A 27,764-nucleotide genomic window follows, 5' to 3' on the forward strand; every position below is an offset into this window, starting at 1 on the left:
CCCTGGATTTTGGGTTCACACCCCCAGGAATTCAGGTTCAAACTCCAGGAATTCGGGTTCACACCCCCAGGGTGGTTTGGCACAGGGAGGAGTTTCCCCTGCAGGATTCACCCCCTGGCAAAGGGAATTTGGGGAAGGGAATCCGGGCGTGGGATCCTCCCTGTCCTGGTGTCACCCCTGGCCTCATTAGAGTTTAATTAGTCCAAACCCAATTAATTACAGATTCCTGGTGCTGCTGCTTCCCAGGAAAAAAAAACAGCTCAGCTCTGGCTTTGAGCCTTTCCTCAAACTTTTTGTCCCAAATTTATAATGATGGTGAAAATTAATTAAAGTTCCTGCCTGTCCTGGTGTTGTTTCCTGGGGTGAAAAGGTGAATCCAAGGTGAATTTTGGGGTAAAACCAGGGGAAGTTGGGGCTGGGGAGGGAATTCCCTTCACAGCTCTGGTGTGGGGCCAGGACTTGCCCAAAAATCTCCTTTTTCTCCCCAAAGTTCCTGTGGAGCTGGGAAGTGCCCAGGTCACCTCTGGCTCTCTCACCCCTCTGCTCCTTCCCCAATTCCAGCATAAAATAAAATCCCGTTTCTCCAAATCCATTCAATCTCTTTTCCCTAATTTTTTTTCCTCCCATTTCCAGCTTTATTTTCATTTTTTTCACCTGTAGGGGAGGGGAGCAGGACCCCATCTCCCCCCAGTTTTCCCCCTGGGTTTCCCTTGGAAAAATCCCGATTTTGGTAAAACCAGGAGCGGGCTGAGCCGGGGTCGTGTCCTGAGGAGATTTTGGGAATTTTGAGCTTCCCCAACCCTTCAATCCTATCCTGAGCTCGGGATTTAATTCGGGAATTCCCGAGGATTTGGGGGCGGGAGCCGCTCCCATTGGGATTTTCCAGATTTTTTTTTGTCGGGTCTTTTTTTTTTTTCCCGGGGAGAGCTCCGGGAATTCCCGGGAAGGGAAACGAGGCCGAGGTGGGGCCTGGAATCCGCTCGGGAGCGCCGGAACCGATCCCGGATCCTGATCCTGAATCCTGATCCCGATCCCAAATCCCGATCCCGAATTCTGATCCTAAATCCCAGCCCTGATCCCAATCCTGATCCCGATCCCAAATCCTGATCCTGAATCCTGATTCCAATCCCAAATTCCGGCTCTGATCTCAAATTCTGATCCCTGATCCTGATCCCAAATCTGGATCCTGATCCCAATCCCAAATCCTGATCCCGAATCCTGATCCTGATCCCAAATCTGGATCCTGATCCCAATCCCAAATCCTGATCCCGAATCCTGATCCCAGTCCCAAATCCTGATCCCGATCCTGAATCCTGATTCCAAATCCTGATCCTGATCCCAAATCCTGGCCCTGATCCTGATCCCGATCCCAAATTCCGGCTCTGATCCCAAATTCCGGCCCCAATCCTAAATCCCAGCCCTGATCCCAAATCCCGGCCCCGAATCCTGATCCTGATCCCAAATCCCGGCCCCGAATCCTGATCCTGATCCCAAATCCCAGCCTAAATCCCAGCTCCGATCCCAAATCCCAGCTCCGATCCCAAATCCTGATCCCGATCCCAAGTCCTGATCCTAAATCCCAGCCCTGATCCCGAATCCTGGCCCCAATCCCAAATCTCAGCCCCAATCCCAAATCCCGGCCCCGATCCCAGGTGGGAACCCCGGGACCCGCAGGTGACACCGCCGGGAATTCGGGAAAAGGGGAAGGGAGGGGAAGGGAAGGGAAGGGAAAGGAAAGGGAAGGGAAAGGGAAGGGAAAGGGGAAGGGAAGGGAAGCTCGGAGCTCGCTCGGAATCCCGGGATGCTGCAGGGCTGAGCTTTTCCTGCGGCGCTGTCACCTCCCGGATTTAAAGGGAAAGGCCGCGATTCCTTCCTTTTATCCCGGAAAAAAAAAAAAAAAAAAAAAAAAAAAAATAGGATCCTTCCCCCGCAGCTTCCCCGCCCTCTCCGCTTCCCCGCTTAATTAAAGCAGCGCTTAATGAGAGCCCGGCTCCGCCCGCTCCGGCTCCGAGCGGCGGCGGAGGAGCTGCGGAACGGCACCGGGAACCTGGAACGGCCCCGGAACGGCCTCTGGAAACCGGGAACAGCTCCTGGATCCCCTGGAATAGCCCCGGAACGGCCCCGGGAAATCTGGAACGGCCACGGAACGGCCCCCGGGAACCGGGAACAGCTCCTGGATCCCCTGGAATAGCCCCGGAACGGCCCCTGGAAACCTGGAACGGCCCTGGAACGGCCCCGGGAAACCTGGAATAGCCCCGGAACGGCCCCGGAAAGGCCCCTGGAAACCTGGAACAGCCACGGAATAGCTCTGGAATAGCCCCGGGATCCTTGGAATAGCCCCGGAACAGCCTCAGGATCCCTGGAATAGCCTCTGGATCCCCTGGAACAGCTCCTGGAACAGCCCCAGGATCCCCGGAACAGCTCCTGGATCCCCTGGAACAGCTCCTGGATCCCTGGAATAGCCCCGGAGCAGCTCCCGGATCCCGGCCCGGCGCTTTCCCCGTGTTTTTTTCCTGCGTACCGGAGAATCCTCGGATTTGCGAATGCCCTGATCGCCGAACCGCCGGATTCCTGAATTCCCGGATTCCCTGAATCCCGACCCCCTGAATTCCCAATTCCCGACCCCCTGAATTCCCAATCCCCATTCCCGACCTCCCGGCCCGATCGGACTCCGACCCCATCCCGAGTTTCCTGCGCCGCTTCCCGGCAGGCGCGGCCCGGGAGGAGCCGCTGTTGATTTTTCCCCGGATTTTGGCTTTTTCCGCGGATTTTTTGTCACCGGGGTGTGGCCCCGGCGCTTCCTCATCCTCCAGCTTCCCTCCGGAACCGTCCCGAGCCCCGAATCCGGGATTTTCCTGGGCATGGAACTGTCCCCGCTGCGCTGCCCCCGGCCCGGAGCCTGCGCTGGACTCTCCAGGTGGGATCAGAATTTTCCCTTTTTCACCTTTTTAACCAATTCCAGCTTTTCCCGTGGGGTTGGATCCCACGGGCGGGTCCTCCCAAAATCCCCATTCCCCAAAAATCCCAAACCCTTCATCCCCAGGGTTCTTCCTCCGGGACTGCAGGGAAATGAGGAATTTCCATCTTTTTATTTTTTTTGGGGAAAATCCAAGTTCCAGCGCGATCCCGGGGCGAATCCCCTTGGCAGGAGCGGGGGATTTAAACCGGGATGGGAGGAACTGGAGGAGTTTTTGGAGGCTGCTCCTCCCTCGGGCCATTCCCTTGGGAAAAGCGGATTTAATTCCATAATTCCATCCCTGGATCCCACTGGGGGATGGAATTGCTCCTGGAGACGCCAGGGTGCTCTGACAGCACCAAAGTTCCCAAAAATTGGCCCCAAACCCCCCAAATTTCTGTGTGGCAGAGCCCAGAATGCTGGAAAGGGGAAGGAATTGAGGAATTTTTATGGAAAAACGATGGGAAAAGTAAAAAATGTTGAGGTCCTGAAGCTCAAGGGGTTGAAAAGTTCACATCGAGGTAGAAATTTCCAAAACCAGGGGAAAAAGGAAGGAAATTTGCAGGTTGTGAGAGGGAAATTTGTGGCAAAATGCAAAAGAATCCCAAGTTTTTCCTCAGCTGGAGCCTGAATTTCCAAAAGCAGGTGGAAAATGGAAAACCTGGATGTGCTGAAGCCCAGAAAAAGGAACAAAATCTTCCTGTAATTTGAAAAGGAGCCCAAATTCCTCCCAGCCCAAACCCTGAATCACCCAAAATGGATGGGAAAGGAACGGGAATTGCTCTGTGGAATCTGGGATTGATGGGAACGGGGAAAAATTCCCGAAATTTTCCTCCCTGGGAATCGAATCTGCTGATTCAGGCAATTCCAAGGGTCGGAGTCCTGAGAGTCTCCTGGAGCTCCTCCCACTCAGACCTGAGGAAAACATCTTTTTTATTTCCTTTTTCCCCGTTTTCCTCCTTCCTGACCCTTCCTGCTGGGGTCTCCTGGCTTCTCCTGGGATTTTCGGGATGCAAACTCCCAGAAATTAATTTTTATTGGATTTATCCCGGTGCTTCTCCTCCTTTCCCAGCCCCATTTTCCACCTGCAGGGGATGGGGAGCGCCTTGGCTTTGCCTGGGGGGAAAAAATCCCAAAAAATTCCACGAAAAGGAATTTTTGGGGGCTGGGACCCCCCATTCCCAGGGATTTCAGAGTCCCAGCACAAAGGGAGGAGCTCGGGAACGTTCCCGGCTTTTCCCGGGGCTTTGTCCCGGCCCAGCCGAGCGGGAGCGCCGGGGGAGGGGCCGGGTCAGGGAGGGCAAAGTGGGGGGGAAAAGGGAATTCCAGTGGGACTGGGCTGGGAAAAGGGAATTCCGGTGGGAATGGGCTGGGAAAAGGGAATTCCAATGGGAATGGGCTGGGAAAAGGGAATTCCAGTGGGAATGGGCTGGGAAAAGGGAATTCCGGTGGGAATGGGCTGGGAAAAGGGAATTCCAATGGGAATGATCCCAAGGCACCGGGTTTGGGCTGGGAAAAGGGAATTCCAATGGGAACGATCCCAGGGCACTGAGGATCCGGGATGTCCATCCCCATCCCCATCATCTTCAGCCTCAGCTGGGAATTCACATTTTGGAGGCTGTTTTTTTCCTTCAGATCCATCTTTTTTTCCCTACAAATCCACTTCTTTCCCCCACAATCCCACTTTTTCCTCTACAATTCAGGTTTTTTCCCTTCCAACTCCACTTTTCCCCCTCCAATTCCCCTCTTACAACAGCCCCGGTGGTTCTCCAGGGCTGTGGTTCCAGTTCTGATCCTAAAGGAAGATTCTTCCTTGTCCCTAGCCCTGTCCCCATCCCATCCCCATCCCCGTCCGTGCCAGCCCCGCCGCCGCCCCCTCCCGGCCCGGGTTAATCCCGGGATTAGCAGCGCTCTTTCTGCACTGTCAGGATTCTCCTGCTCGGAGCCGCCGGACGGGGCCGGGCCCGGCGCCGCTTCCCGGGATCCTCGTCCTTCCTTTCCTTCCTGGAATCCTCATCCCTCCTTCCCCGGATCCTCATCCTTCCTTCCTTCCTTCCCCAGGATCCTCATCCCTTCTTCCCTTCCCTGGATCCTCATCCTTCCTTCCTTCCCTTCCTGGAATCCTGATCCTTCTTTCCTTCCTTTCCTGGGATCCTCTCCCTTCCTTCCTTCCTCGGATCCTCTTCCTTCCTTCCTTCCTCCCTCTTCCTTTCCTCTTCCTTTCCTCTTCCTTTCCTCTTCCTTTCCTTTCCTTTCCTTTTCCCTCTCAGCCTCGGGATCGGCGCTGGCTCGGCTCGGTAACGGGGTCTGAGGGGATTGGGGGAAAAACGGGGGAGGAGGGGAGAGAATCCCATAAAAATGGGAGAGAATCCCATAAAAACGGGGGAGAATGGGAGACAATCCCATAAAATCAGGATAGTGTGGGAGTGTTTCCTAAAAAAATAGGGGATAAGAGAGTGCTCCCTAAAAACACGGGGATGATGAGGGAATATTCCCTAAAAACTGGGGATGATGAGGGAACCCTCCCCAAATTCAGGGAATTCTGAGGGAATATTCCCCAAATTCAGGGAATTCTGAGGGAACATTCCCCAAATTCAGGGAATTCTGAGGGAACATTCCCCAAATTCAGGGAATTCTGAAGGAACCCCCCCAGGATCAGGGCCCACAGCTGCAGTGGGATCGGGAGCTCTGCAGGCTGAAGGGAATTGGGATTTTCCATCCCTCGGGGCGTTGCTGCTGTTGTTGTGTTTTCAGGGACAAATCCTGGCTGCTCCCCTGGGAATTTTCTGGGTGGAATTCCAGCCGGGAGAGGCCCCTCAGGGTGTCCCAGGCCGGGACAAACCCATCCCAAAATCCCAAAATCCCAAAATCCCCAAATCCCTCCTGAGCTGCCCCGGCCCTGCCGGCTCCGCGTTTACAGAATCAGGGATGGGTGGAATTTTCCTCCCCTGAAAATTCCAGATAAGGGTGAAAACCTCCAGAACTTCCCCTTGCTGATCTAACAGGGATTTCCAGGTGGCCCCAAACCCCTCCCATCCCTTTTCCCCTCCCAAGGCTGGACACATTCACAGCCCCAAAAATTCCCATTTTTGCCTCATTTCTCCTCGCAGCTGCAACACCCAGCCCAGATCTGACGTCTGAACTCAGAGCTCACAACTGAAACGGGGGGAACCCCAACTTCCTTCCCCTTCCGGCCCCAAATCTCCAAAATCTGTTTTTACTTCAGCTGGGCTGGGTGGGGCTCAGGGGATTGGGGTGAGAAATTTCGTTTTGGGTTAAAAAAGCTTTTCCCAACGCTCTGCTGTAAGTGAAACCTGTAACCCCAAATCCTCACTAACACCAACCCCAAATCCTCACTAACACCAACCCCAAATCCTCCCTGACACCTCAAACCCTGCATTTCCCTGTAACAGAGATCTGTAACCCCAAATCCTCCTTGACATCACAAACTCTCTGCATTTCCCTGTAACTGCACACCCCAAATCCTAACACCAACCCCAAATCCTCCCTGAACCAACCCCTGCATTTCCCTGGAACTGAAATCTGTAACCCCAAACCTGTAACCCCAAATCCTCACTAACACCAACCCCAAATCCTCCCTGAACCAACCCCTGCATTTCCCTGGAACTGAAATCTGTAACCCCAAATCCTGACTAACACCAACCCCTGCATTTCCCTGTACCCCACACCCCAAATCCTCCCTGACCCCACACCCCACCTCCCTGCATTTCCCAGCCCTGCCTTTCCTCCCCTGCTGCTCTGGGCCCGGCAGCGCGGCGGGGGCAGCGCCTGGAGCTCATTTCTGTCCCCCCGAGGTGTCAGAGCTCAGTGCTGAGCGCTCCCCTCTCTCTGCTCCCTCCAGGCTGTCCTGAGCTCAGCACTGAGCGCTCTCCCCTCTCTCTGCTCCCTCCAGGCTGTCCTGAGCTCATCACTGAGCGCTCTCCCCTCTCTCTCTGCTCCCTCCAGGCTGTCCTGAGGCCGGCCCCTCTGGCCACCATGTCCACCAAGGTGCCCATCTACCTGAAGAGAGGCAGCAGGAAGGGCAAGAAGGAGAAGCTGCGGGACATCCTCTCGTCGGACATGATCAGCCCCCCGCTGGGGGATTTCCGCCACACCATCCACATCGGCAGCGGCGGCCAGAGCGACTCCTTCGGGGACATCTCCTTCCTGCAGGGCAAGTTCCACCTGCTGCCCCGCGGCAGCGCCGAGCCGGCGGCGCCGGAGCCCTTCGAGTTCGCCCGCGCGGCCACCATGGCGGGCGGCGAGGTGGCCGCGGTGCCGTCGCCGCTGCTCAAGAACGCCATTTCCCTGCCCGCGCTCGGCGGCGCCCAGGCGCTCACCCTGCCCGCGGCGCAGGCCCCGCCGAAACCGCCGCGGCTGCACCTGGACGAAACGGCCGCCGCGGCCTCGCCGCCACGTGCTCGGGCCACTGACCTGTCCTTGGGTGACACCGCGGCCTCGCCGCCACGTGCTCGGGCCACTGACCTGTCCTTGGGTGACACCGTGGCCTCGCCGCCGCGTGCTCGGGCCACCAACCTGCCCCTGGATGAAATGGCCACTGCACCGCGTGCTCAGGCCACCACCCCGTCCTTGGGTGACACCACGGTCTCGCCACCATGTGCTTGGGCCACCACCCCGTCCTTGGGTGACACCGCGGCCTCGCCGCCATGCGCCCGAGCCACCAACGGCGCGGCGTCCCCGCTGGCGTCGCACGCGGGCTCGCTGCTGTCGCTGCACGTGGACCTGGGCCCGTCCATCCTGGACGAGGTGCTGCAGGTGATGGAGCGGCACCAGGCCGAGCGCGGCGCCCGGCCGGAGATCCTGACGTGACCCCGGGGTGGGCACGGTGACTTTGGGGCTGTTCGGACGTGGCTCTGGGATTGTGGGGTCGGTGTTGGGATGGAACTCGCTGGGAGCTGTTCCAGCCTCGAGCGGCGCCGGAGCTGAGCGCAGGAAATGCGACCCGGCCGCGCCCCACGGCAGGAATTCCCAAAAATCCCGGGCAGGAGCATTTGGGGGGACAGCAGGGTTTGTTCTCCTCGGCTCTGAATCGTCAGGGCGGCGCCGCCTCAGCTTCTGCTCCTTTAAATGCTTTGGGAGCCCCACAGATTGGGAAATCTCTGCTGGGAAATCTCCACCAGGAAATCTCCGCCAGGAAATCTCCACCAGGAATCTCACTGGGAAATCTCCACCAGGATCTCTTCATCAGGAATCTCACTGGGAAATCTCCACTAGGAAATCTCCACCAGGAAATCTCACTGGGAAATCTCCGTGAGGAAATCTCCACCAGGAACTCTCCATCAGGAAATCTCACCTAGAAATCTCCATCAGGAAATCTCACTGGGAAATCTCCACTAGGAAATCTCCCCCAGGAAATCTCTGCTGGGAACTCTCCACTGGGAAATCTCCACTGGGAAATCTCCACTGAGAAATCTCTGCTGGGAACTCTCCACCAGGAAATCTCCCCCAGGAATCTCTGCTGGGAACTCTCCACCAGGAAATCTCCACCAGGAAATCCCCTCCAGGCTTTGTGTGTCTGGAGAAGCCCAAACTCCCCGTGCAGGAGCTCCCATTGCACAGTGGGGCTGTTTTAGGAACTCAATCCATGGAGGGGCCAAAAATCCCCTCTGGGGCTGAACTGGAGCGGGGCTGGAATCGTCCTTGAGGCACAAAAATCCTCAAAATCCCAGCGTGGGCTGCAGGGGGGACTCTGGCAGAGGGGGTGGGATGGGCAGGGAATGTCCAGGGGGATTCCAGCTGGATTTGGGGGATGGGGACAAAAACCCCTGGGACAGGGTGGGGACAGGGTGGGGACAGGGTCCTTCCACCAATTCCATCCTTTCACCAATTCCTGGCAGTCTGAGCCCAGAAAGGGGCCGGGATCGGGGCAGAGTCTCAGCCCCTCCTGTCCCTCAGTTCCTCATTGCCTAACGAGTCTGATTTAGATTATCTGACTAATGAGTCATTAGAGTCTCAGCTCGTGGCTCGTTAACCAACCCTTGTCCCGCCTCTTCCTGCCGGAAACCCGAACCCCTTTTGGTGAGAGCACCCAGGATTTGGTGTTCTCACCCATTTCCCAAGGTTTTCATCTGTAAAATCATTTAAAAACTGAGCTTAATTAGGCTCGATCAGCCCCAGGTTTAATTTCTATTTGGTCCAGCTCTCTCTTTTCTCCCCTCATGCTCTGTCCACTTTTTATTTATTTTGGGATTTTTCCTCCCCAAACCAATTCGGGACGAAGCTGTTTGGGAGCTTCGTTTGTGATTAATTAACCCAGGGACGTGATTAATTAACCCAGGCACGAGAGACTCTGCTGGGAAGGTGGCTCTGTGTCCCCTCCTGTCCCACAGAGCTCCCCAGCTGCTCTCAGAGGGGAATCCAGCCCAGCACGGTTCATTCCGGGCGGGTTCCACTGCTTTGGGGGGCTCCCAACACGCCCTGGGTTGGGACAATGTGGATGCACTTTTCTCCCTGGATTTCATCCCAATTCTCCCTGGATTTCACCCCAATTTTCTTGGGTTTCACCTCAGTCAGTGATTTACAGCTGGAGCTGTTTGTGCCCCACCAGGAATTGCGAAACTCATGGAGCTGTTTTGAAATAACCAAAATCCTCTTTTGTGCTCCCAGTTTTGCTCCTTTTCTCCCCTCCAGTTTTTCCCTTTCCACAACTCAGGGCTGGATTTTGGGGTGTTCCAGTTTTCATTTGGGATCTCGTTCTCCCCCCACCCATCCTCCTCTGCTCCAGTCCTGGTAAAGCTCCTTTAATTTGCCAGATTTTTGGGGTTTTTGTTACCATGAAAAGGTGATTTTCCTTTTCTCACCCCTCTCCTCCTCCCCCTCCTGCACCTCTCAGACCACATTTGCTATAAACCCCTGAAATTATCCCCAAAATTATTGTTATTATCTCTGAAATTATCCCCAATATCACTTTATCCCTGAAATTTCTTTTCCCTGCAATCTCATCTCCTGCAAAAAAACCCCACAAATCCCTTAATTAATTTTTAATCACTAATAAACCATTTGGGATCCCTTTCCACAGGCCTAGAGCCTCCTTCACTTCTCCCCTAATTAATCAGTCTCTGAATTAACGATTTCTGCAAGCCCCTGTTGCCAAACTCTGCAGATTTACTCCCAATTCCAAGAATTTGAGTCATCCGGAGCAGCTGTGACTCAGCGCCCGCTCCCCTCCCCTCTTGGGGAGCTCATTCCGGAATCAATCAAGGATGGAATCATTAATTAACCCCAGCAGGGGCCTCCCTCCTCATTTCCTCGTTAGCCCTGATTAACGCCGCCCACGCCAGCGGTCAGCGCTGACCCCCCCGGCGTGGCCGGAGCCGCGAGCGGCGCCGTGGGAGGAGAGCCAGGAACAGCCGGGCTGGGATTATGAGGAGGAGGAGGGAGGAAGGTTTGACCAGAGAGTGACCTTGGGGAAAAAAAAAAAAAAAAAGGCAAATTTCCAGCAAACAGGGAAAAAACCACAGCTGGGATGTGAAAGTCAGGAGGTAAAAAGAGAGGAATTCACCTGGAAGTGAGGAACTCACCTGGAAGTGAAGAACTCACCTGGATGTGAGGAATTTACCTGGAAGTGAGGAATTTACCTGGAAGTGAGGAACACACCTGGGAGTGAGGAATTCACTCACCTGGAAGTGAAGAACTCACCTGGATGTGAGGAACCCACCTGGAAATGAGGAATTTGCTCACCTGGAAATAAGAATTTGCTCACCTGCAAGCTGACGTCGAACCGCGCTCGCTGTGGGATCTGTGGGTGGCCTCTGTCTTGGGGAATGAATTTGGGGATATTTGGTTAATTTAGGTTTGAGAAAAAGGGAAAAGAGCTCCAAAAAATGGGAATTTTTTGGCAGGGATTTTTGGGGATGAAGAGGCCTGAGGGGTGGCTGGGTTTGGGTGAGATCATGAACAGAGAAAGGGAATGTGGGGAGATTTGGGATCTGTGCATCCCCATGGGCCACTCCGGCGTTTTTTGGATAATTCCAGGACAGCAATTCCATCCTGTCCCTGGGCAGCCCGTGCCAGGGCAGGACAACTCTTTCCATGAAGGAATTTTCTTCTCAATAAACTTCTCCTGCTGCAACTCGAGGCCGTTTCCTCTCGTTTTATCCATGGGGAGAAGGGATCTCTCCCCCAGCCTCATTCCAATTCCTTTGAGGGAATTGTAGGGAGCAATGGGGTCTCTCAAATATCATTAATCCAGGACAAACCCCCTCATCCTCTACCATCATTTCCCTCCTGACTTTCTGTTCATTTTTCCTCGCTCTCCCGCCTTGTTCTCTCCCATTTTTCCCTCATTCTCCCCCCATCTTGTCGCTCATTCTCCCATCATTTTCCCCCTCAGTCTTTCCTCTCCATCTCCCCCTGTATCCCCCACTGTGCCTCCCTCCTTTATCACTACCCCCTCCCTTTCTCCCCGTACCTTCATCCTCCCCTTTCTCTCGGATTTCTCCCTTTTCCGAGCACTCTTCCCCTCAGGATCCCATTCCCGCCATTTTCCCCTCAGACCTTCGCCCCGCCCACCCCCCTTTCGCGCCTTTTTTCCCGCCTTTTCCCCCGCGCATGCGCGCAGCGCGCGGCGCACAGCGCCCCCCAGCGGCCGGGAGGACTCCGCGCTCCATTCCCCCGGCCCTCCCTCTCCTCCCTCTCCCTCCGCCTCCCCTTTCACCGCCCTTCCCTCTCCCCCCGCCGCCCTCTCTCCTCCTCCTCCCTCCGTGCCTCTCCCTCCTCCTTCCCCTCCCTCTCCCCGCCCCTCCCGCCCCTCCCTCCGCGCACGCGCCCCGCGGCGCCCCGGCGGCGGAGCCAAGATGGCGGCGGTGGTTCAGAATGTGGTCAAGCTGTGAGTGCGGGTCCCCCCCCTCGGCCCCCCCCCCCCCCCCCCGCGGCGCGGGAATGGTGCGGCCCGGCCGGGCGCGGGAAGCGGGGCCCCCGCGCGCCGGGCGGGACCAAGTGGGCGGGGAGGGGGGGAAGCGACACGCGCGCATTGTTCGCGGTGAACTTTGCTGAGGGGGGGGGCGGGTTAAGGGCACCCCAAAATCTCCCTCAGCGCCGGGAGGGCCGCGGGGATGTGAGTGGGGAGAGCCTGGGAGGGTCCTGAGGGTCCGGGGGGATTCCCCTGGTCTGGCCCTGAGAAGGTCCCGGAGAGGGCACGGGGAGGGTTCATCCCTGTAAAGCTTTAAAATTCCTGATCGTGTATCCCTGTAATTCCCTGCACTTCCTTTTGTGTCCCCGAAGTCCCGTGTGCGAGCGTCCTGTAGAGGCCAAGGACGGGGGAGTCATCCCAAGGCATCCCTGTGCCTCCCTGGAGAGTCCCCGTGCATCCTTGAATATCCCCAAATATTCCTAAATATCCCCAAATATCCCCCAATATCCCTCTACATCCCCTGCTATTCTCTGCTCATTCCTGCACATTCCCTGTGCATCCCAGCGAGAGGGTCCTGGAGAGACCGAGCTGGGGGGAACCCTCCCTGTATTTCCCTCTGAATTCTTGTATTTCCCTCCAAATCCTTGTATTTCCCTCTAAATCCCTGTATCTCCTTCAAAATCTCAGTTTTCCCCTTGAAGTCCCAGTATTTCTCTGTGTACTCCTGTACTTCCCTGTATTTCCCTTTAAATCACGGTACTTCCGTTTAAATCCCGGTATTTCCCTTTAAATCCCAATATTTATTTCCCTGTCCATGCCTTTGCTCGATCTCTTCCCTTCACACCCCTGGGGGTGTCCTGGACAAGCCCAGGAGTGGGAATTCTGTTCTTTATCCCGGGTGTTCCCCAGCTGCATCCCTGGGAGTCTCCAGTTCTGTCCTGGAGGTTTCCAGTTCTATCCCTGATATTCCCTGAGTTTATTTGTGATATTCCCTGGATTTATCCGTGATGTTCCCTGGGTTTATCCATGATATTCCCTGGATTTATCCGTGATATTCCCATGGTTTATCCGTGATATTCCTTGGATTTATCTGTGATATTCCCTGGGTTTATCCGTGATATTCCCATGGTTTATCCGTGATATTCCTTGGATTTATCTGTGATATTCCCTGGGTTTATCCTGATATTCCCTGGGTTTATCCATGATACTCCCTGAGTTTATCCGTGATATTCCCTGGGTTTATTTCTGATATTCCCCAGGATTTTATCCCTGATATTCCCTGGGTTTATCCGTGATATTCCCTGGGTTTATTTCTGATATTCTCCAGGATTTTATCCCTGATATTCCCTGGGTTTATCCCTGATATTCCCTGGATTTATCCCTGATATTCCCTGGATTTGTCCATGTTATTCCCTGGGTTTATTTCTGATAATCTCCAGGATTTTATCCCTGATATTCCCCAGGTGTATCCCTGAGGGTTTCCAATCCCTGTTGGCCATTCCCTGTTCCATTTCCTGTGCCATTTCTTGTGCCATTCCCTGTGCCATTTCCTGCCATTCCCTGCCAGTCCCTGTGCCATTCCTGTGCTGATTCTGTCACTCCCGGTGCTCCGGCGCTGACCGTGCCGTTCCCTGTGCCATCCCTGTGCCATCCCTGTGCCAATGCCGGCGTTCCCGGTGCTCCGGCGCTGACCTGTGCTGTTCCCTGTTCCATTCCTTGTGCCATTCCCTGCCATTCCCTGTGCCATCCCTGTGCCATCCCTGTGCCAATGCCGGTATTCCCGGTGCTCCGGCGCTGACCGTGCCATCCCTGCCAGGCTGGGCGAGCAGTACTACCGCGACGCCATGGAGCAGTGCCACAGCTACAACGCGCGGCTCTGCGCCGAGCGCAGCGTGCGCCTGCCCTTCCTGGACTCGCAGACCGGCGTGGCCCAGAGCAACTGCTACATCTGGATGGAGAAACGGCACCGCGGGCCCGGTACGGGCAACGGCGGGGGAACGGCGGGGAAATGTGGGGGAACAATGGGGAAATGGTGGGGGAACGATGGGGAAATGTGGGGGAACAATGGGGAAATGTGGGGGAACAATGGGGAAATGTGGGGGAACAATGGGGAAAGAACAGGGGAATGGTGGGGGAAACAATAGGGAAACAGTGGGGGAATGATGGGAAACAATAGGGAAATGTGGAGGAAACAATGGGGAAATGGTGGGGGAACAGCAGGGGAATGGTGGGGAAAGAAGAGGGAAACAATGGGGAAATGATGGGGGGAATGGTGGGGAAATGGTGGGGGAAACAATGGGGAAAGAAGAGGGAAATGGTGGGGAAAGAACAGGGAAATGGTGGGGGAAACAATGGGGAAACAATGGAGGAATGACAGGGGATACAATGGGGGAATTGTGGGGGAAACAATGGGGAAATGTGAGGGAAACAATGGGGAAATGGTGGGGGGAAACAGCGGGGAAATGGTGGGGGAAACAACAGGGAAATGTGGGGGAAGTGGTGGGGGAAACCATGGGGAGATGTGAGGGAAACAATGGGGAAAGAAGAAGGGAATGGTGGGGGAAACAGCGGGGAAATGGTGGGGAAAGAACAGGGAAATGGTGGGGGAAACAGCAGAGAAATGGTGAGGGAACAATGGGGAAAGAAGAGGGGAATGGCAGGGGAAACAATGGGGAAATGGTGGGGAAAACAGTGGGGAAAGAAGAGGGGAATGATGGGGGAAACAAGGGGGAAATGTGGGGGAAAGAATGGGGGAATGACAGGGGAAACAATGGGGAAATGGTGGGGAAACAACAGGGAAATGTGTGAGAAACAACAGGAAAACAACAGGGAAATGGTGGGGAAAGAACGGGGAAATGGCGGGGGAACAACGGGGAAGCATCAGGGAAACACCGGGGAGCGCTTGGGCTCTTCCATCACCTCCCTGGGCAGGTTTGGGACGCTCCAGCCCAGCCTGGGATCGTTCTGAGCAGCTCAGGGCCTGCCTGGGCGGATTTTGGGGGATTTTGGGGATTTTTGGCAGGTTTGGCAGCCGGGCAGCTCTACTCGTACCCGGCGCGGCGCTGGCGCAAGAAACGCCGCGCCCACCCCCCGGAGGACCCCCGGCTCTCCTTCCCCTCCATCAAACCCGGTAATTCCAGCTTTTCTCTACTGCAAATCCTGGAAATTCCAGCTTTTCCCTGCTGCAATCCTGGCAATTCCAGCTTTTCCCTACTCCAATCCTGGCAATTCCAGCTTTTCCCTACTCCAACCCTGGCAATTCCAGCTTTTTTCTGCTGCAACCCTGGCAATTCCATTTGGATTTGCCGGCTCCCCACACCCACCCTCCCTTTTCCACATTTTTTTACCTTTCTTCCCTGTTTTTTTAATCTTTCTGCTCTGTTTTTTTCCCATTCCCCCCCCTCCCTTTTTCCCATTTTTCCCCCCTTTTCCCATTTTCCCTCCATTTTTTCCCATTTCTCCCACTTCTCCCCATGTTTTTCCTGTTTTCCCCCATATTTTCCCCCATTTCCCCCATTTTTTCCCCATTTTTTCCCCATTTTCACCCCATTTTTTCCCCATTTCCCCCCCATTTCCCCCAGACACGGAGCAGGCCCTGAAGAAGGAGGCTCTGCTGGCTCAGGACGGGAGCAGCCTCGAGGCCCTGCTCAGGACGGACCCCCTGGAGAAGAGACCCCTGCCCGACCCCCGCATGGACGACGACAGCCTGGGCGAGTTCCCGGTGGGCAACAGCCGCGCCAGGAAGGTAACGGGGAAAAATAATAATGGGATTAATAATGGGAATAATAACAGGGTTAATAATGGGAATAACAGGCTTAATAATGGGAATAATAATGGGAGAGTTCCCGGTGGGCAACAGCCGGGCCAGGAAGGTAACGGCAAAAATAATAATGGGATTAATAACAGGGTTAATAATGGGAATAATGAGATTAATAACTGGAATAACAGGAGTAATAATGGGCGAGTTCCTAGTGGGCAACACCCGGGCCAGGAAGGTAATGGGGGAACGATAATAATGGGATTAATATTGGCATTAATAATAGGATTAATAACAGGATTAATAATGGGAATAACAGGGTTAATACTGGATTAATAATGGGGTTAATAATAGGAGAGTTCCCAGTGGGCAACAGCCGTGCCAGGAAGGTAACGGGGGAAAAATAACAATGGGATTAATAATGGGAATAACGGGATTAATAACAGGAATAATAACAGGCAATTTCCCGGTGGGCAACAACTGCGCCAGGAAGGTAATGGGGGAATGATAATAATGGCATTAATAATGGCATTAATAACAGGGTTAATGCTGGATTAATAACAGGAATGATTCTGGGAATAACAGGAAAAATAACGCTAATGATCCTGAGGATAACAGGATTAATAATGGAATTAATAATGGGAATAACAAGGTTAATAATAGGAGTAATAATGGGAGTAAGTGGGCAACAGCCGCGCCAGGAAGGTAACGGGGAGAAATAATAATGGGATTAATAATGGGAATAATAACAGGGTTAATAATGAGAATAATGGGATTAATAATGGGAATAATAATGGGAGAGTTCCCGGTGGGCAACAGCCGCGCCAGGAAGGTAACGGGGAAAATAATAATGGGATCAATAACAGGATTAATACTGGATTAATAATGGGAATGGTTCTGCGGATAATGGGATTAATAATGGGATTAATAACGGGAATAACAGGGTTAATAAGGGGAATAATAATGGGGGAGTTCCCAGTGGGCAACAGCCGTGCCAGGAAGGAAACGGGGGAACAGTGATAATGGGATTAATAGTGGGAATAATGAGATTAATAACTGGAATAACAGGAGTAATAATGGGCGAGTTCCTAGTGGGCAACACCCGGGCCAGGAAGGTAACGGGGAAAAATGGGAATAATGGGATTAATAATAGGATTAATAATGGGAATAGTGGGGTCAATAACGGGATTGATAACGGCGTTAATAATGGGAGAGTTCGTGGTGGGCAACAGCCGGGCCAGGAAAGTAACGGGGGAAAAATAATAATGGGATTAATAATGGGAATAATGAGATTAATAACTGGAATAACAGGAGTAATAATGGGAGAGTTCCCAGTGGGCAACAGCCGCGCCAGGAAGGTAACGGGGAAACGATGATAATGGGATTAATAATGGGATTAATAATGGGAATAATAACAGGGTTAATAATGAGAATAATGGGATTAATAATGGGAATAATAATGAGAGAGTTCGTGGTGGGCAACAGCTGCGCCAGGAGGGTAACAGGGGAAAAATAATAATGGGATCAATAACAGGATTAATACTGGATTAATAATGGGAATGGTTCTGCAGATAATGGGATTAATAATGGGATTAATAACGGGAATAACAGGGTTAATAAGGGGAATAATAGTGGGGGAGTTCCCAGTGGGCAACAACCGTGCCAGGAAGGAAACGGGGGAACAGTGATAATGGGATTAATAATGGGATTAATAATGGGAATAACAAGGTTAATAACGGGAATAATAACGGGAATGGTCCTGAGGATAACGGGATTAATAATGGGAATAATGGGATTAATAACGCGATTAATAACGGTATTAATAACAGGAATAATGGGATTAATAATGGGAATAACAGGAGTAATAATGAGAATAATAATGGGAGAGTTCGTGGTGGGCAACAGCCGCGCCAGGAAGGTAACGGGGGAAAAACAGGAATAACGGGATTAATAATGGGATTAATAATGGGATTAATAATGGGAATAGCAGGGTTAATAACGGGATTAATAATGAGGTTAGTAATGGGAATAGTGGGATTAATAACAGGATTAATAATGGGAATAACAGGGTTAATGACGGGAATGGTCGTGAGGATAATGGGATTAATAATGGGAATAATGGGATTAATAATGGGATTAATAATGGGAATAACAGGGTTAATACTGGATTAATAATGGGAATGATTGTGGGAGTAATGGGATTAATAACAGGATTAATAATGAGATTAATAATGGGAATAATAACTGGGATAACGGGATGGGAAACAGGAATTATGGGAACATCAGGAATTCTGGGAATGACAGGAATATCAGGAATAACGGGAATTCTGCACCAGGAACTGGGAATTCTGGGATGGGAATGGGAATTCTGGGATGGGCACTGGGAATTCTGGGATGGGAACTGGGAATTCTGGGATGGGAATGGGAATTCTGGGATGGGAATGGGAATTCTGGGATGGGAACTGGTAATTCTGGGATGAGAACTGGGAATGCTGGGATGAGAACTGGGAATGCTGGGATGGGCACTGGGAATGCTGGGATGGGAATGGGAATGCTGGGTTGGATGCAGCTGTGGCCCCTCCTGTGTCCCTTCCCCATTTTCCTGCTGTTTTCTTGTTTTTCCTACTTGTTTTCCCCAGTATTTCCCCGGTATTTTTCCCATTTTTTTCCTGGTATTTCCCCGTTATTTCCCCCCGTGACCGCTGCGCTCCCGTTCCAGCGGATCCTGGAGCCGGACGATTTCCTGGACGATTTGGACGACGAGGATTATGAGGAGGACACGCCCAAGAGGAGGGGCAAGGGCAAGGCCAAGGTGAGCCAATTCCTGCCAAATTCCTGCCAAATTCCCGACAATTCCCAACAATTCCTGCCAAATCCTGACAATTCCTGCCAATTCCCAGCACATTCCTGACAATTCCTGCCAAATTCCCGACAATTCCCAGCCATTCCTGCCAGGTTCCTTCCCCCATCGAGCCAAGCCCTGGCTCCAGCCCAGCCCCCCTGGTGCTTCCCACATTCCCCAGGATTTGTTGTTCCCACCGTGTGGCACTGTTGGATCGTTCCTCCCCATCCCAGCCTCTTCTTTCCCAGGATTTTTTACCCAAATCCCGTTTATTTTACTCAAATCCCATTTCTTTTTGCCCAAATCCCATTTCTTTTTGCCCAAATCCCGATTTATTTTCCCCAAATCCCGGTTTATTTTACCTAAATCATGGGGGTTTTTTTACCCCAGTCTCAATTTATTTTCCCCAAATCCCGTTTCTTTTTCCCCAAACCCCATTTATTTTCCCCAATCCCATTTATTTTCCCCCAATCCTGGTTTTTTAACCCCAATCCCGTTTCCCCAGGGGAAGGGCGTGGGCGGCGCGCGGAAGAAGCTGGACGCCGCCATCCTGGAGGACAGGGACAAACCCTACGCGTGTGACAGTGAGTGGGGACAGGGACACGCCCTGGGACAGTGAGTGGGGACAGGGACAGGGACAGGGACACACCCTGGGACAGTGAGAGGGGACAGGGACAGGGACACACCCTGGGACAGTGGGGACGGGGACAGGGACACACCCTGGGACAGTGGGGACAGGGACAGGGACACACCCTGGGACAGTGAGAGGGGACAGGGACACACCCTGTGGCAGTGGGGACAGGGACAAACCCTGTGACACTGAGTGGGGATGGTCCCAAATTCCCATCCTGGGGGACAGGGCCGGCCTCACCCCTCTTCCATGGAGCTCTGCCACTGGGAGTACTGGGGAATGAATGCTGGGAATACTGGGAATAAATGTGGGAATACTGGGAATAAACAGCTTCAGCGTTATGGGTTAGAATAGTGTAAAAACCAGGCTAAACCCAAGCTTAAACCAGGGTAAAAAGCTGGTTATAACCAGGCTTAAACCAGGATAAAACCAGGGTAAAACCAAGATAAAAACCAGGGAAAAGCCAGGACAAAACTAGGGTAAAACCAGGATAAAACTAGGGTAAGACTAGGATAAAACTAGGGTGAGACCAGAATAAAACCAGGCTTAAACCAGGATAAAACCAGGATAAAACCAGGGTAAAACCAGGATAAAACCAGGGTAAAACTAGGATAAAAGCCAGGATAAAACCAGGGTAAGAACCAGGGTAAAAACCAGGGTAAAACCAGGCTTAAACCAGGGTAAAACCAGGATAAAACCAGGGTAAAACCAGGCTTAAACCAGGGTAAAACTAGGATAAAACCAGGGTAAAACCAGGCTTAAACCAGGGTAAAACCAGGATAAAACCAGGGTAAAACTAGGATAAAAGCCAGGATAAAACCAGGGTAAAAACCAAGGTAAAACCAGGCTTAAACCAGGGTAAAACCAGGCTTAAACCAGGGTAAAACCAGGATAAAACCAGGGTAAAACCAGGATAAAAACCAGGATAAAACCAGGATAAAAACCAGGATGAAACTAGGCTAAAAACGAGGAGAAACTTCCCAAAGAGCTCCCGATGCTGGGAAGGTCCCTCCCCTTCATCCCAGTGGTTCCCAGTGATTCCCAGTACATTCCCAGTACATTCCCAGTGGTTCCCAGTACATTCCCAGTGGTACCCAGCAGTTCCCAGTGGTTCCCAGCAGTTCCCAGTGGTTCCCAGTAATTCCCAGTGGTTCCCAGTGATTCCCTGTACATTCCCAGTAGTTCCCAGTGATTCCCAGTGATTCCCAGTACATTGCCAGTAGTTCCCAGTGGTTCCTAGCAGGTTCCCAGTGGTTTCCCAGTGGTTTCCCAGCAGATTCCCAGTAATTCCCAGCAGATTCCCAGTAATTCCCAGTGGTTCCCAGTAATTCCCAGTACATTCCCGGCAGATTCCCAGTAATTCCCAGCAGTTCCCAGTGGTTCCCAGTAGATTCTCAGTAATTCCCAGTGGTTCCCAGTGATTCCCAGTGGTTCCCAGCAGTTCCCAGTGGTTCCCAGTGATTCCCAGTGGTTCCCAGCAGTTCCCAGTGGTTCCCAGTGATTCCCAGTACATTCCCAGCAGATTCCCAGTGGTTCCCAGTAGATTCCCAGTAATTCCCAGTGGTTCCCAGTCCCCTCCCTGTCAGAGCTGGGCTCCAGCAGAGCCATCCACACACCCCCAGTACCGGGATGGGAACCAGGGGAGGCTTCCCCAGCTCCTTCTCCTCTCTTCTCGCTGCTGTCCTGCCAGCCCTGGCTCTGCCCTGGCTCTGCCCTGGCTCCCCCCTCGTCTCTCCTGCCCTTTTCTCCCGGATTTCCGAGTGTGTGTCCGTGTGTCCGTGTGTCCGTGTGTCCGTGTGTCCGTGTCCTCTCACGACTTCTCTTTCTGTGTTTCAGACAGTTACAAACAAAAGCATTCCTTGAAACCTCCCGACCGAGGTAGTTCCGCTCTCTCTCTGCTCGTTTTTCCTGCTTTTCCTCCTTTTTTCCCCCCTTTTTTTCCCACCCCAAAACCCCAGGATCCCCCTGTGGAGCTGCGGGAGGGGGGCAGGGAGAGGCCAAAGGGCCCGGGAGCGACGTCAGCGCCGGCCCCTGACCCTTCTCCAGCAGGGAATGAGGCCGGGAAAACAAAGATTAACCCCCCCTGTGGAGCCTGCAGGGGGAAAAACACGGAGCTGCCTCCCCAGTCCTGGAGTTTCCAGCCTAATCCTGGGATTTCTACCCAAAAATCCCAGAATTTCCACCCAAATCGTGGTATTTCCACCCAAAAATCCCCCGAGTTTCCACCCAAATCCTGGCATTTCCACCCAAAAATCCCAGAATTTCCAGCCAAACCTTGGGATTTCCACCCAAAAATCCCTGAATTTCCACCCAAATCCTGAGATTTCCACCCAAAAATCCCCAAGTTTCCACCCAAAAATCCCAGAATTTCCACCCAAAAATCCCCGAATTTCCACCCAAAAATTCCAGAATTTCCACCTAAATCCTGAAGTTTTCCACCCAAATCCTGGGATTTCCACCCAAATTCTGGAGTTTCCACCAAATCCTGGAGTTTCCACCCAAAAATTCTGGAGTTTCCACTCAAATCCTGGGATTTCTGCCCAAAAATCCCAGAGTTTCCACCCAAATCCCAGAGTTTCTGCCAAATCCTGGAGTTTCCACCCAAATCCTGAGATTTCCACCCAAAAATCCCAGAGTTTCCACCTAAATCCTGAAGTTTTCCACCCAAATTCTGGAGTTTCCACCCAAATCCCCGACCCTGAGCTCCCCAGTGTTGTTTTCCTGCTCCAAATCCTGAGGATTTTGCCCTAAAAAAAACCCCCAAAATTTCGGGTTGGGGAATTTGGGAAATTCCCGAGGCTCCCGTTCCTCACCTCGGGAGGAGAATTCCAGAGCTGTGTTTGGAGATTGTCCTGCTGCTTTTTTTGGGGAAAATCCCCAAAAGGTGATTTTGGATCCCATGGGTTGGGAGGGAGCCGGGAATTCCACGGGAATCCCGTTGGAATTGCTGATCCCACAGATCCTGGGGCTGTTCCCCTGGGTTTTATCCCAGAAATCCCAGCCTGGGCTGCTCTGGGAGCTCAGCCCTGTTCTCCCTGATCCTGCTGCTGTTTCCCTGATTTTTCCACAATGCAGAGGTGGAAGCAGATCCAGGAAAGCTCCAAAACTGGGGGAATCTCATCCCAGATCTCATTCCCAGTTTATTTTATTTTATTTATTTATTTTATTTATGTACATTGGGGAATGCCTGCCCTGAGCCAGCGCTGGATTTTGGGATTTTATCCCAAACCCTGGGGCTGGGAAGGAACCAGGTCCAGGCTCATCCTTCCCTCTCTGGGATGGGATTTTGGGAAAGGAAAATCCCAAAAAAATCCCTGGAATTGCAGGGTGGGAACTGGGAGAAGTGATGGATTTTGGGCTTGGGAGAAACCAGGGTGGATCCAGAGCTGCTCCCAAATCCCTCCTGGGAGCCCCAGAATTCCTGGATTTCCCCTGCCCTTGGTTTTTAGGGATTGTTTGGGGTGGGGATTTCCTGTCCCTGATACCTTCCCAGCAGGGATTTTGGATTTGGATTGATCCTGGGGAATTCACCTGGAATTCCTTTGGGGGATCCTGAGGAATTCACCTGGAATTCCTTTGGGATTGTGAGAATTCACCTGGAATTCCTTTGGGGGATCCTGAGGAATTCATCTGGAATTCCTTTGGGATCCTGGGGCATTGCCTGGAATTCCTTTGGGATTGTGAGAATTCATCTGGAATTCCTTTGGGATCCTGGGAAATTCACCTGGAATCCCTCAGGAATCCCCCAGGAGCTTTTCCCCAGTTCAGCCCCTCTGGGCTCGGTGCAGATTCCGGGTTTGGGACTTGGAATTTGGGGTTTGAGATTTGGGATTTTCATGCCCTGCCCAGTTCCTGACTGGGATTTCCCAGTTCCTGACTGGGATTTCCCGTTTTCTCCCAGTTTCTCCCGGTTCCTACTGGGATTTTCCTGCCCTGCCTGGTTCCTGACTGGGATTTCCCGGTTCCTCCCAGTTCCTGACTGGGATTCCTCGGTTTTTCCCGGTTCCTGACTGGGATTTCCGGGATTCTCCCGGTTCCTGACTGGGATTTCTTGTTTTTTCCTGGTTCCTCCCAGTTCCTCCCAGTTCCTGACTGGGATTTCTTCCGGTTCCTGACTGGGATTTCCCAGTTCCTGACTGGGATTTCTGGGTTTCTCCCGGTTCCTGACTGGGATTTCCTGTTTTTTCCCAGTTCCTCCCGGTTCCTGACTGGGATTTCTGGGTTTTTCCCGTTTTCTCCCGGCTCCTCCCAGTTCCTGACTGGGATTTCTCCCAGTTCCTGACTTGGATTTGGGATTTCCCAGTTCCTGACTGGGATTTGGGATTTCCCGGTTTCTCTCAGTTCCTGACTGGAATTTGGGATTTCCAGGTTCCTCCCAGTTCCTGACTGGGATTTCTGGGTTTCTCCCAGTCAGGAACTGGGATTTCCCATTTCCTCCCAGTTCCTGACTGGGATTTCTGGGTTCCTCCCAGTTCCTGACTGGGATTTTCCTGCCCTGCCTGGTTCCTGACTGGGATTTCCCAGTTTTTCCCAGTTCCTGACTGGGATTTGGGATTTCCCAGTTCCTCCCAGTTCCTGACTGGGATTTGGGATTTCCCAGTTCCTGACTGGGATTTGGGATTTCCCGGTTCCTCCCAGTTCCTGACTGGGATCTCTGGTTTTCTCCCGTTTCCTCCCGCCGCGCAGTCTGCGGGAAGCGCTACAAGAACCGCCCGGGGCTGAGCTATCACTACGCGCACTCGCACCTGGCCGAGGAGGAGGGCGACGACAAGGACGACTCGCAGCCGCCCACGCCGCTGTCCCAGCGCTCCGAGGAGCAGAAATGTGAGAGGGGAAAAATCCCCAACCCCCCAGAACCGCCCCAAAACCGGGAATCGGGAATTGCTGATCCCTGCTCTGCCCCCCAGCCAAGAAGGGCCCGGACGGGCTGGCCCTGCCCAACAACTACTGCGACTTCTGCCTGGGGGACTCCAAGATCAACAAGAAAACCGGGCAGCCCGAGGAGCTGGTGTCGTGCTCGGACTGCGGCCGCTCCGGTGGGACTGGGGATGGGATTGGGGATGGGATTGGGGATGGGATTGGGGATTGGGGAGGGATTGGGATTGGGACTGGGGAGGGATTGGGATTGGGATTGGGATGGGATTGGGATTTGGGGTGTTTGGGGTCATGGATCCAGGGATTTCCCTCTCCAGGAGGAGCTGGTGTCGTGCTTGGACTGCGGCCGCTCCGGTGGGATTGGGATTGGGATCAGAATGGGGATGGGACTGGGGATGGGATTTGGGGCTGGGATTTGGGGTGTTTGGGGTCATGGATCCGGGGATTCCCTCCAGGAGGAGCTGGTGTCGTGCTCGGACTGCGGCCGCTCCGGTGGGGTTGGGATTGGGGCTGGGGTTTGGGGTGTTTGGGGTCGTGGATCCAGGGATTTCCCTCTCCTGGAGGAGCTGGTGTCGTGCTCGGATTGCGGTGGGGATTGGGATTGGGATGGGGATGGGGATGGGATTGGGGATTGGGGCTGGGATTTGGGGTGTTTGGGGTCATGGATCCAGGGATTCCCTCCAGGAGGAGCTGGTGTCGTGCTCGGACTGCGGCCGCTCCGGTGGGATTGGGATTGGGGTTGGGATTGGAATGGAGATGAGATTGGGGTTGAGAAGGGATTGGGATTGGGCTGGGATTGGGATTGGGGCTGGGATTGAGATTGGGGATGGGATTGGGGGCTGGGATTGGGGTGTTTGGGATCGTGGATCCAAGAATTTCCTTGTCCTGGGGGACCTTGGGTTGGGCTGCAGAGGGGTGGAAATCCTGAGGTGTCCCCACGTGTCCTCCTGTCCTGTGTCCCCATGTCCCTGCTGTCCCTGGGCTGTGTCCCTGCTGTCCCTGATGTCCCCTTGTCCCTGGGCTGTCCCTGCTGTCCCTGGGCTGTGTCCCTGATGTCCCTGATGTCACACTGTCCCTGCTGTCCCCAGGCCACCCCTCGTGCCTGCAGTTCACCCCAGTGATGATGGCAGCAGTGACCATGTGTCCCATATCCCTGTGTCCCCATGTCCTCGTGTCCCCATGTCCCTGGGCTGTCCCTGGGCTGTCCCTGATGTCCCTGTGTCCCCAGGCCACCCCTCATGCCTGCAGTTCACCCCGGTGATGATGGCAGCAGTCAAGACGTATCGCTGGCAGTGCATCGAGTGCAAGTGCTGCAACATCTGCGGCACCTCCGAGAACGACGTGAGGGCAAAAATCACCTGGGGGGGCAAAATGTCACCTGGGGGGCAAAATGTCACCTGGGGGGGCAAAATGTCACCTGGGGAGGGCAAAAATGTCACCTGGGGGGGCAAAAATGTCACCTGGGGAGGGCAAAACGTCACCTGGGGGGCTGAAAAATCACCTGGGGGGTTTTTTGGGAGCTGTGGGATACAGGAGAGGGTTTCTGGGGGGGGGGAAAGGGGAATTTGGGGAGGGGGTGATTTGGGAAGGGTTGATGGAATTTGGGGAGGGGGTGATTGGGGATTTGGGGAGGGGGTGATGGAATTTGGGGAATTGGGGAGGGGGTGATTTGAGGAGGGGGTGATTCGGGATTTGGGGATTTGGGGAGGGAGTGATTTGGTAATTGGGGAGGGGGTGATTTGGGGATTTGGGGAGGGGGTGATTTGGGGAGGGTTGATGGAATTGGGGAGGGGTTGATTGGAGATTTGGGGAGGGGTGATTTGGTAATTGGGGAGGGGGTGATGGAATTTGGGGAGGGAGTGATTTGGGAATTGGGGAGGGGGTGATTTGGGATTTGGGGAGGGGGTGATTTGGGATTTGGGGAGGGAGTGATGGAATTTGGGGAGGGGGTGATCTGGGATTTGGGGAGGGGGTGATTTGGGGAGGGGGTGATGGCCGTGCCCTGCAGGACCAGCTGCTGTTCTGTGACGATTGTGACCGCGGGTACCACATGTACTGCCTGACCCCGCCCATGGCCGAGCCCCCCGAGGGTGAGTGCCCAAACCTGCCCCAAAAATCTTCATTCTAAAACCTTCATCCTAAAAACCTGTACCCAAAAACCTGTACCCCAAAATCTACCCCCGAAAAACCTGCCCCAAAAACCTGCATCCTAAAAACCTGCCCCAAAATCCTGCACCCAAAATCTTCATCCTAAAAACTTGCCCCAAAAATCTGCATCCTAAATCTGCACCCCAAACCTGCACCCAAAAACTTGCACCCAAAAACTTGCACCCCAAAACCTGCACCCAAAATCCTGCACCCAAAATCTGCACCCAAAAACTTCATTCTAAATCTGCACCCAAAAACCTGCGTCCTAAAAACCTGCACCCAAAATCTGCACCCCAAAAACCTGCACCCCAAACCTGCATCCTAAAAACCTGCACCCCAAAATCTGCACCCAAAATCTGCACCCAAAGTCCTGCACCCCAAAACCTCCACCCAAAAACCTTCATCCTAAAAACCCACCCCAAAAACCTGCCCCAAAACCTGCACTCAAAATCCTGCACCCCAAAATCTGCACCCAAAATCTTCATCCTAAAAACCTGCACCCCAAACTTGCACCCCAAAACCTGCCCCAAAAACCTGCACCCAAAATCTGCACCCAAAAACTTCATTCTAAATCTGCACCCAAAACCTGCACCCCAAAACCTGCACCCCAAAACCTGCCCCAAAAACCTGCCCCAAAATCCTGCACCCAAAATCTGCACCCAAAAACTTCATTCTAAATCTGCACCCAAAAACCTGCGTCCTAAAAACCTGCACCCAAAATCCTGCACCCCAAAAACCTGCACCCCAAACCTGCATCCTAAAAACCTGCACCCCAAAATTCCCCCCTGGGCTGGGAACCCTCGGGATCTCCTCAGGTTTTCTTCTGGGACGTGGGGAGGGCTCCTTTTGTCCCAAACCCTCCTCTTCCTCTTCCTCCCCTTCTTCCTCCTCTCCCTTCTCCTCCTCTCCCTCCCCCCATTAATCAGTGATCAATGAGTCCCTGCTGGGGAGGATGAGGAGGGGCTGAGGCTGAAGCTGACCCTGCCCTGGGGAGGGTGAGGAGGGTGAGGATGATGATGATGATGATGAGGGTGATGATGATGAGCATGATGAGGCCGAAGCTGACCCCCTGTCCCTGTCCTGGGGGTGATGGGGATGATGAGGATGATGAGGATGGTGAGGATGATGAGGATGAGGCCGAACTGACCCCCTGTCCCTGCCCTGGGGATGATGAGGAGGATGATGAGGATGAGGCTGAAGCTGACCCCCTGTCCATGTCCTGGGGAGGGTGAGGATGAGGAGAATGGGGATGGGGATGATGAGGATGAGGATGATGAGGCTGAAGCTGACCCCCTGTCCCTGTCCTGGGGATGATGATGATGATGATGATGATGATGATGAGGCTGAAGCTGACCCCCTGTCCCCACAGGGAGCTGGAGCTGCCACCTCTGCCTGGACCTGCTCAAGGAGAAGGCGTCGATTTACCAGAACCAGAACAGCTCCTGATGCTGCCTTCATCCCTGCTCCTCTTCCTCATCCTCCTCTTCCTCCCTGCTCCTCCTGATGCTGCCTTCCTCCCTCATCCTCTTCCTCATCCCCTTCCTCCCTGCTCCTCATCCTTCTCATCCTCTTCCTCCCTCCTCCTTCCTTCTCATCCTCCTCTTCCTCATCCCCTTCCTCCCTCCTCCTCTTCCTCCTATTCCTCATCCTCCTCCTCCTCCTGCCCTTCCTCCCTCCTCCTCC

At 53.5% G+C, this 27,764-nt stretch overlaps 2 protein-coding genes across 4 annotated transcripts; both read left to right on the forward strand.

Moving 5' to 3' along the window:
• The first annotated feature begins 1,891 nt into the window (after positions 1–1,891).
• CDC42EP2 (CDC42 effector protein 2) lies at positions 1,892–8,374 on the forward strand. 2 transcript variants are annotated; one of them, XM_033083606.1, is made up of 2 exons: positions 1,892–2,917; positions 6,923–8,374. In XM_033083606.1, exon 2 carries the CDS (start codon positions 6,953–6,955, stop codon positions 7,784–7,786), a length of 834 nt encoding a protein of 277 aa, XP_032939497.1. In that variant the 5' UTR covers positions 1,892–2,917; positions 6,923–6,952; the 3' UTR covers positions 7,787–8,374. The 2 variants fall into 2 exon arrangements, with proteins under 2 accessions (XP_032939497.1, XP_032939498.1); XM_033083607.1 differs by lacking the exon at positions 1,892–2,917 and adding an exon at positions 5,182–5,253.
• Positions 8,375–11,723: 3,349 nt separating this feature from the next.
• On the forward strand, positions 11,724–27,594 carry DPF2 (double PHD fingers 2). Of its 2 annotated transcripts, XM_033083592.1 has the most exons (12): positions 11,724–11,804; positions 13,645–13,805; positions 14,851–14,958; positions 15,410–15,573; positions 18,305–18,397; positions 18,933–19,011; positions 20,895–20,936; positions 23,745–23,882; positions 23,966–24,094; positions 25,162–25,274; positions 25,942–26,023; positions 27,451–27,594. In XM_033083592.1, exons 1-12 carry the CDS (start codon positions 11,773–11,775, stop codon positions 27,525–27,527), a joined length of 1,218 nt encoding a protein of 405 aa, XP_032939483.1. In that variant the 5' UTR covers positions 11,724–11,772; the 3' UTR covers positions 27,528–27,594. The 2 variants fall into 2 exon arrangements, with proteins under 2 accessions (XP_032939483.1, XP_032939484.1); XM_033083593.1 differs by lacking the exon at positions 20,895–20,936.
• Positions 27,595–27,764: the final 170 nt, after the last annotated feature.

Source organism: Catharus ustulatus, chromosome 32, assembly GCF_009819885.2.
Source record: "Catharus ustulatus isolate bCatUst1 chromosome 32, bCatUst1.pri.v2, whole genome shotgun sequence".
Taxonomy (NCBI): domain Eukaryota; kingdom Metazoa; phylum Chordata; class Aves; order Passeriformes; family Turdidae; genus Catharus; species Catharus ustulatus.

Excerpts from the sequence above, each read along its gene's own strand:
- CDC42EP2 (XM_033083606.1), top strand. The coding sequence starts at position 6,953 with ATGTCCACCAAGGTGCCCATCTACCTGAAGAGAGGCAGCAGGAAGGGC.
- DPF2 (XM_033083592.1), top strand. The coding sequence starts at position 11,773 with ATGGCGGCGGTGGTTCAGAATGTGGTCAAGCT. Across the intron at positions 15,574-18,304 it reads GCAACAGCCGCGCCAGGAAG|CGGATCCTGGAGCCGGACGA; the intron begins GTAACGGGGAAA and ends CTCCCGTTCCAG. Across the intron at positions 20,937-23,744 it reads CTTGAAACCTCCCGACCGAG|TCTGCGGGAAGCGCTACAAG; the intron begins GTAGTTCCGCTC and ends CCCGCCGCGCAG.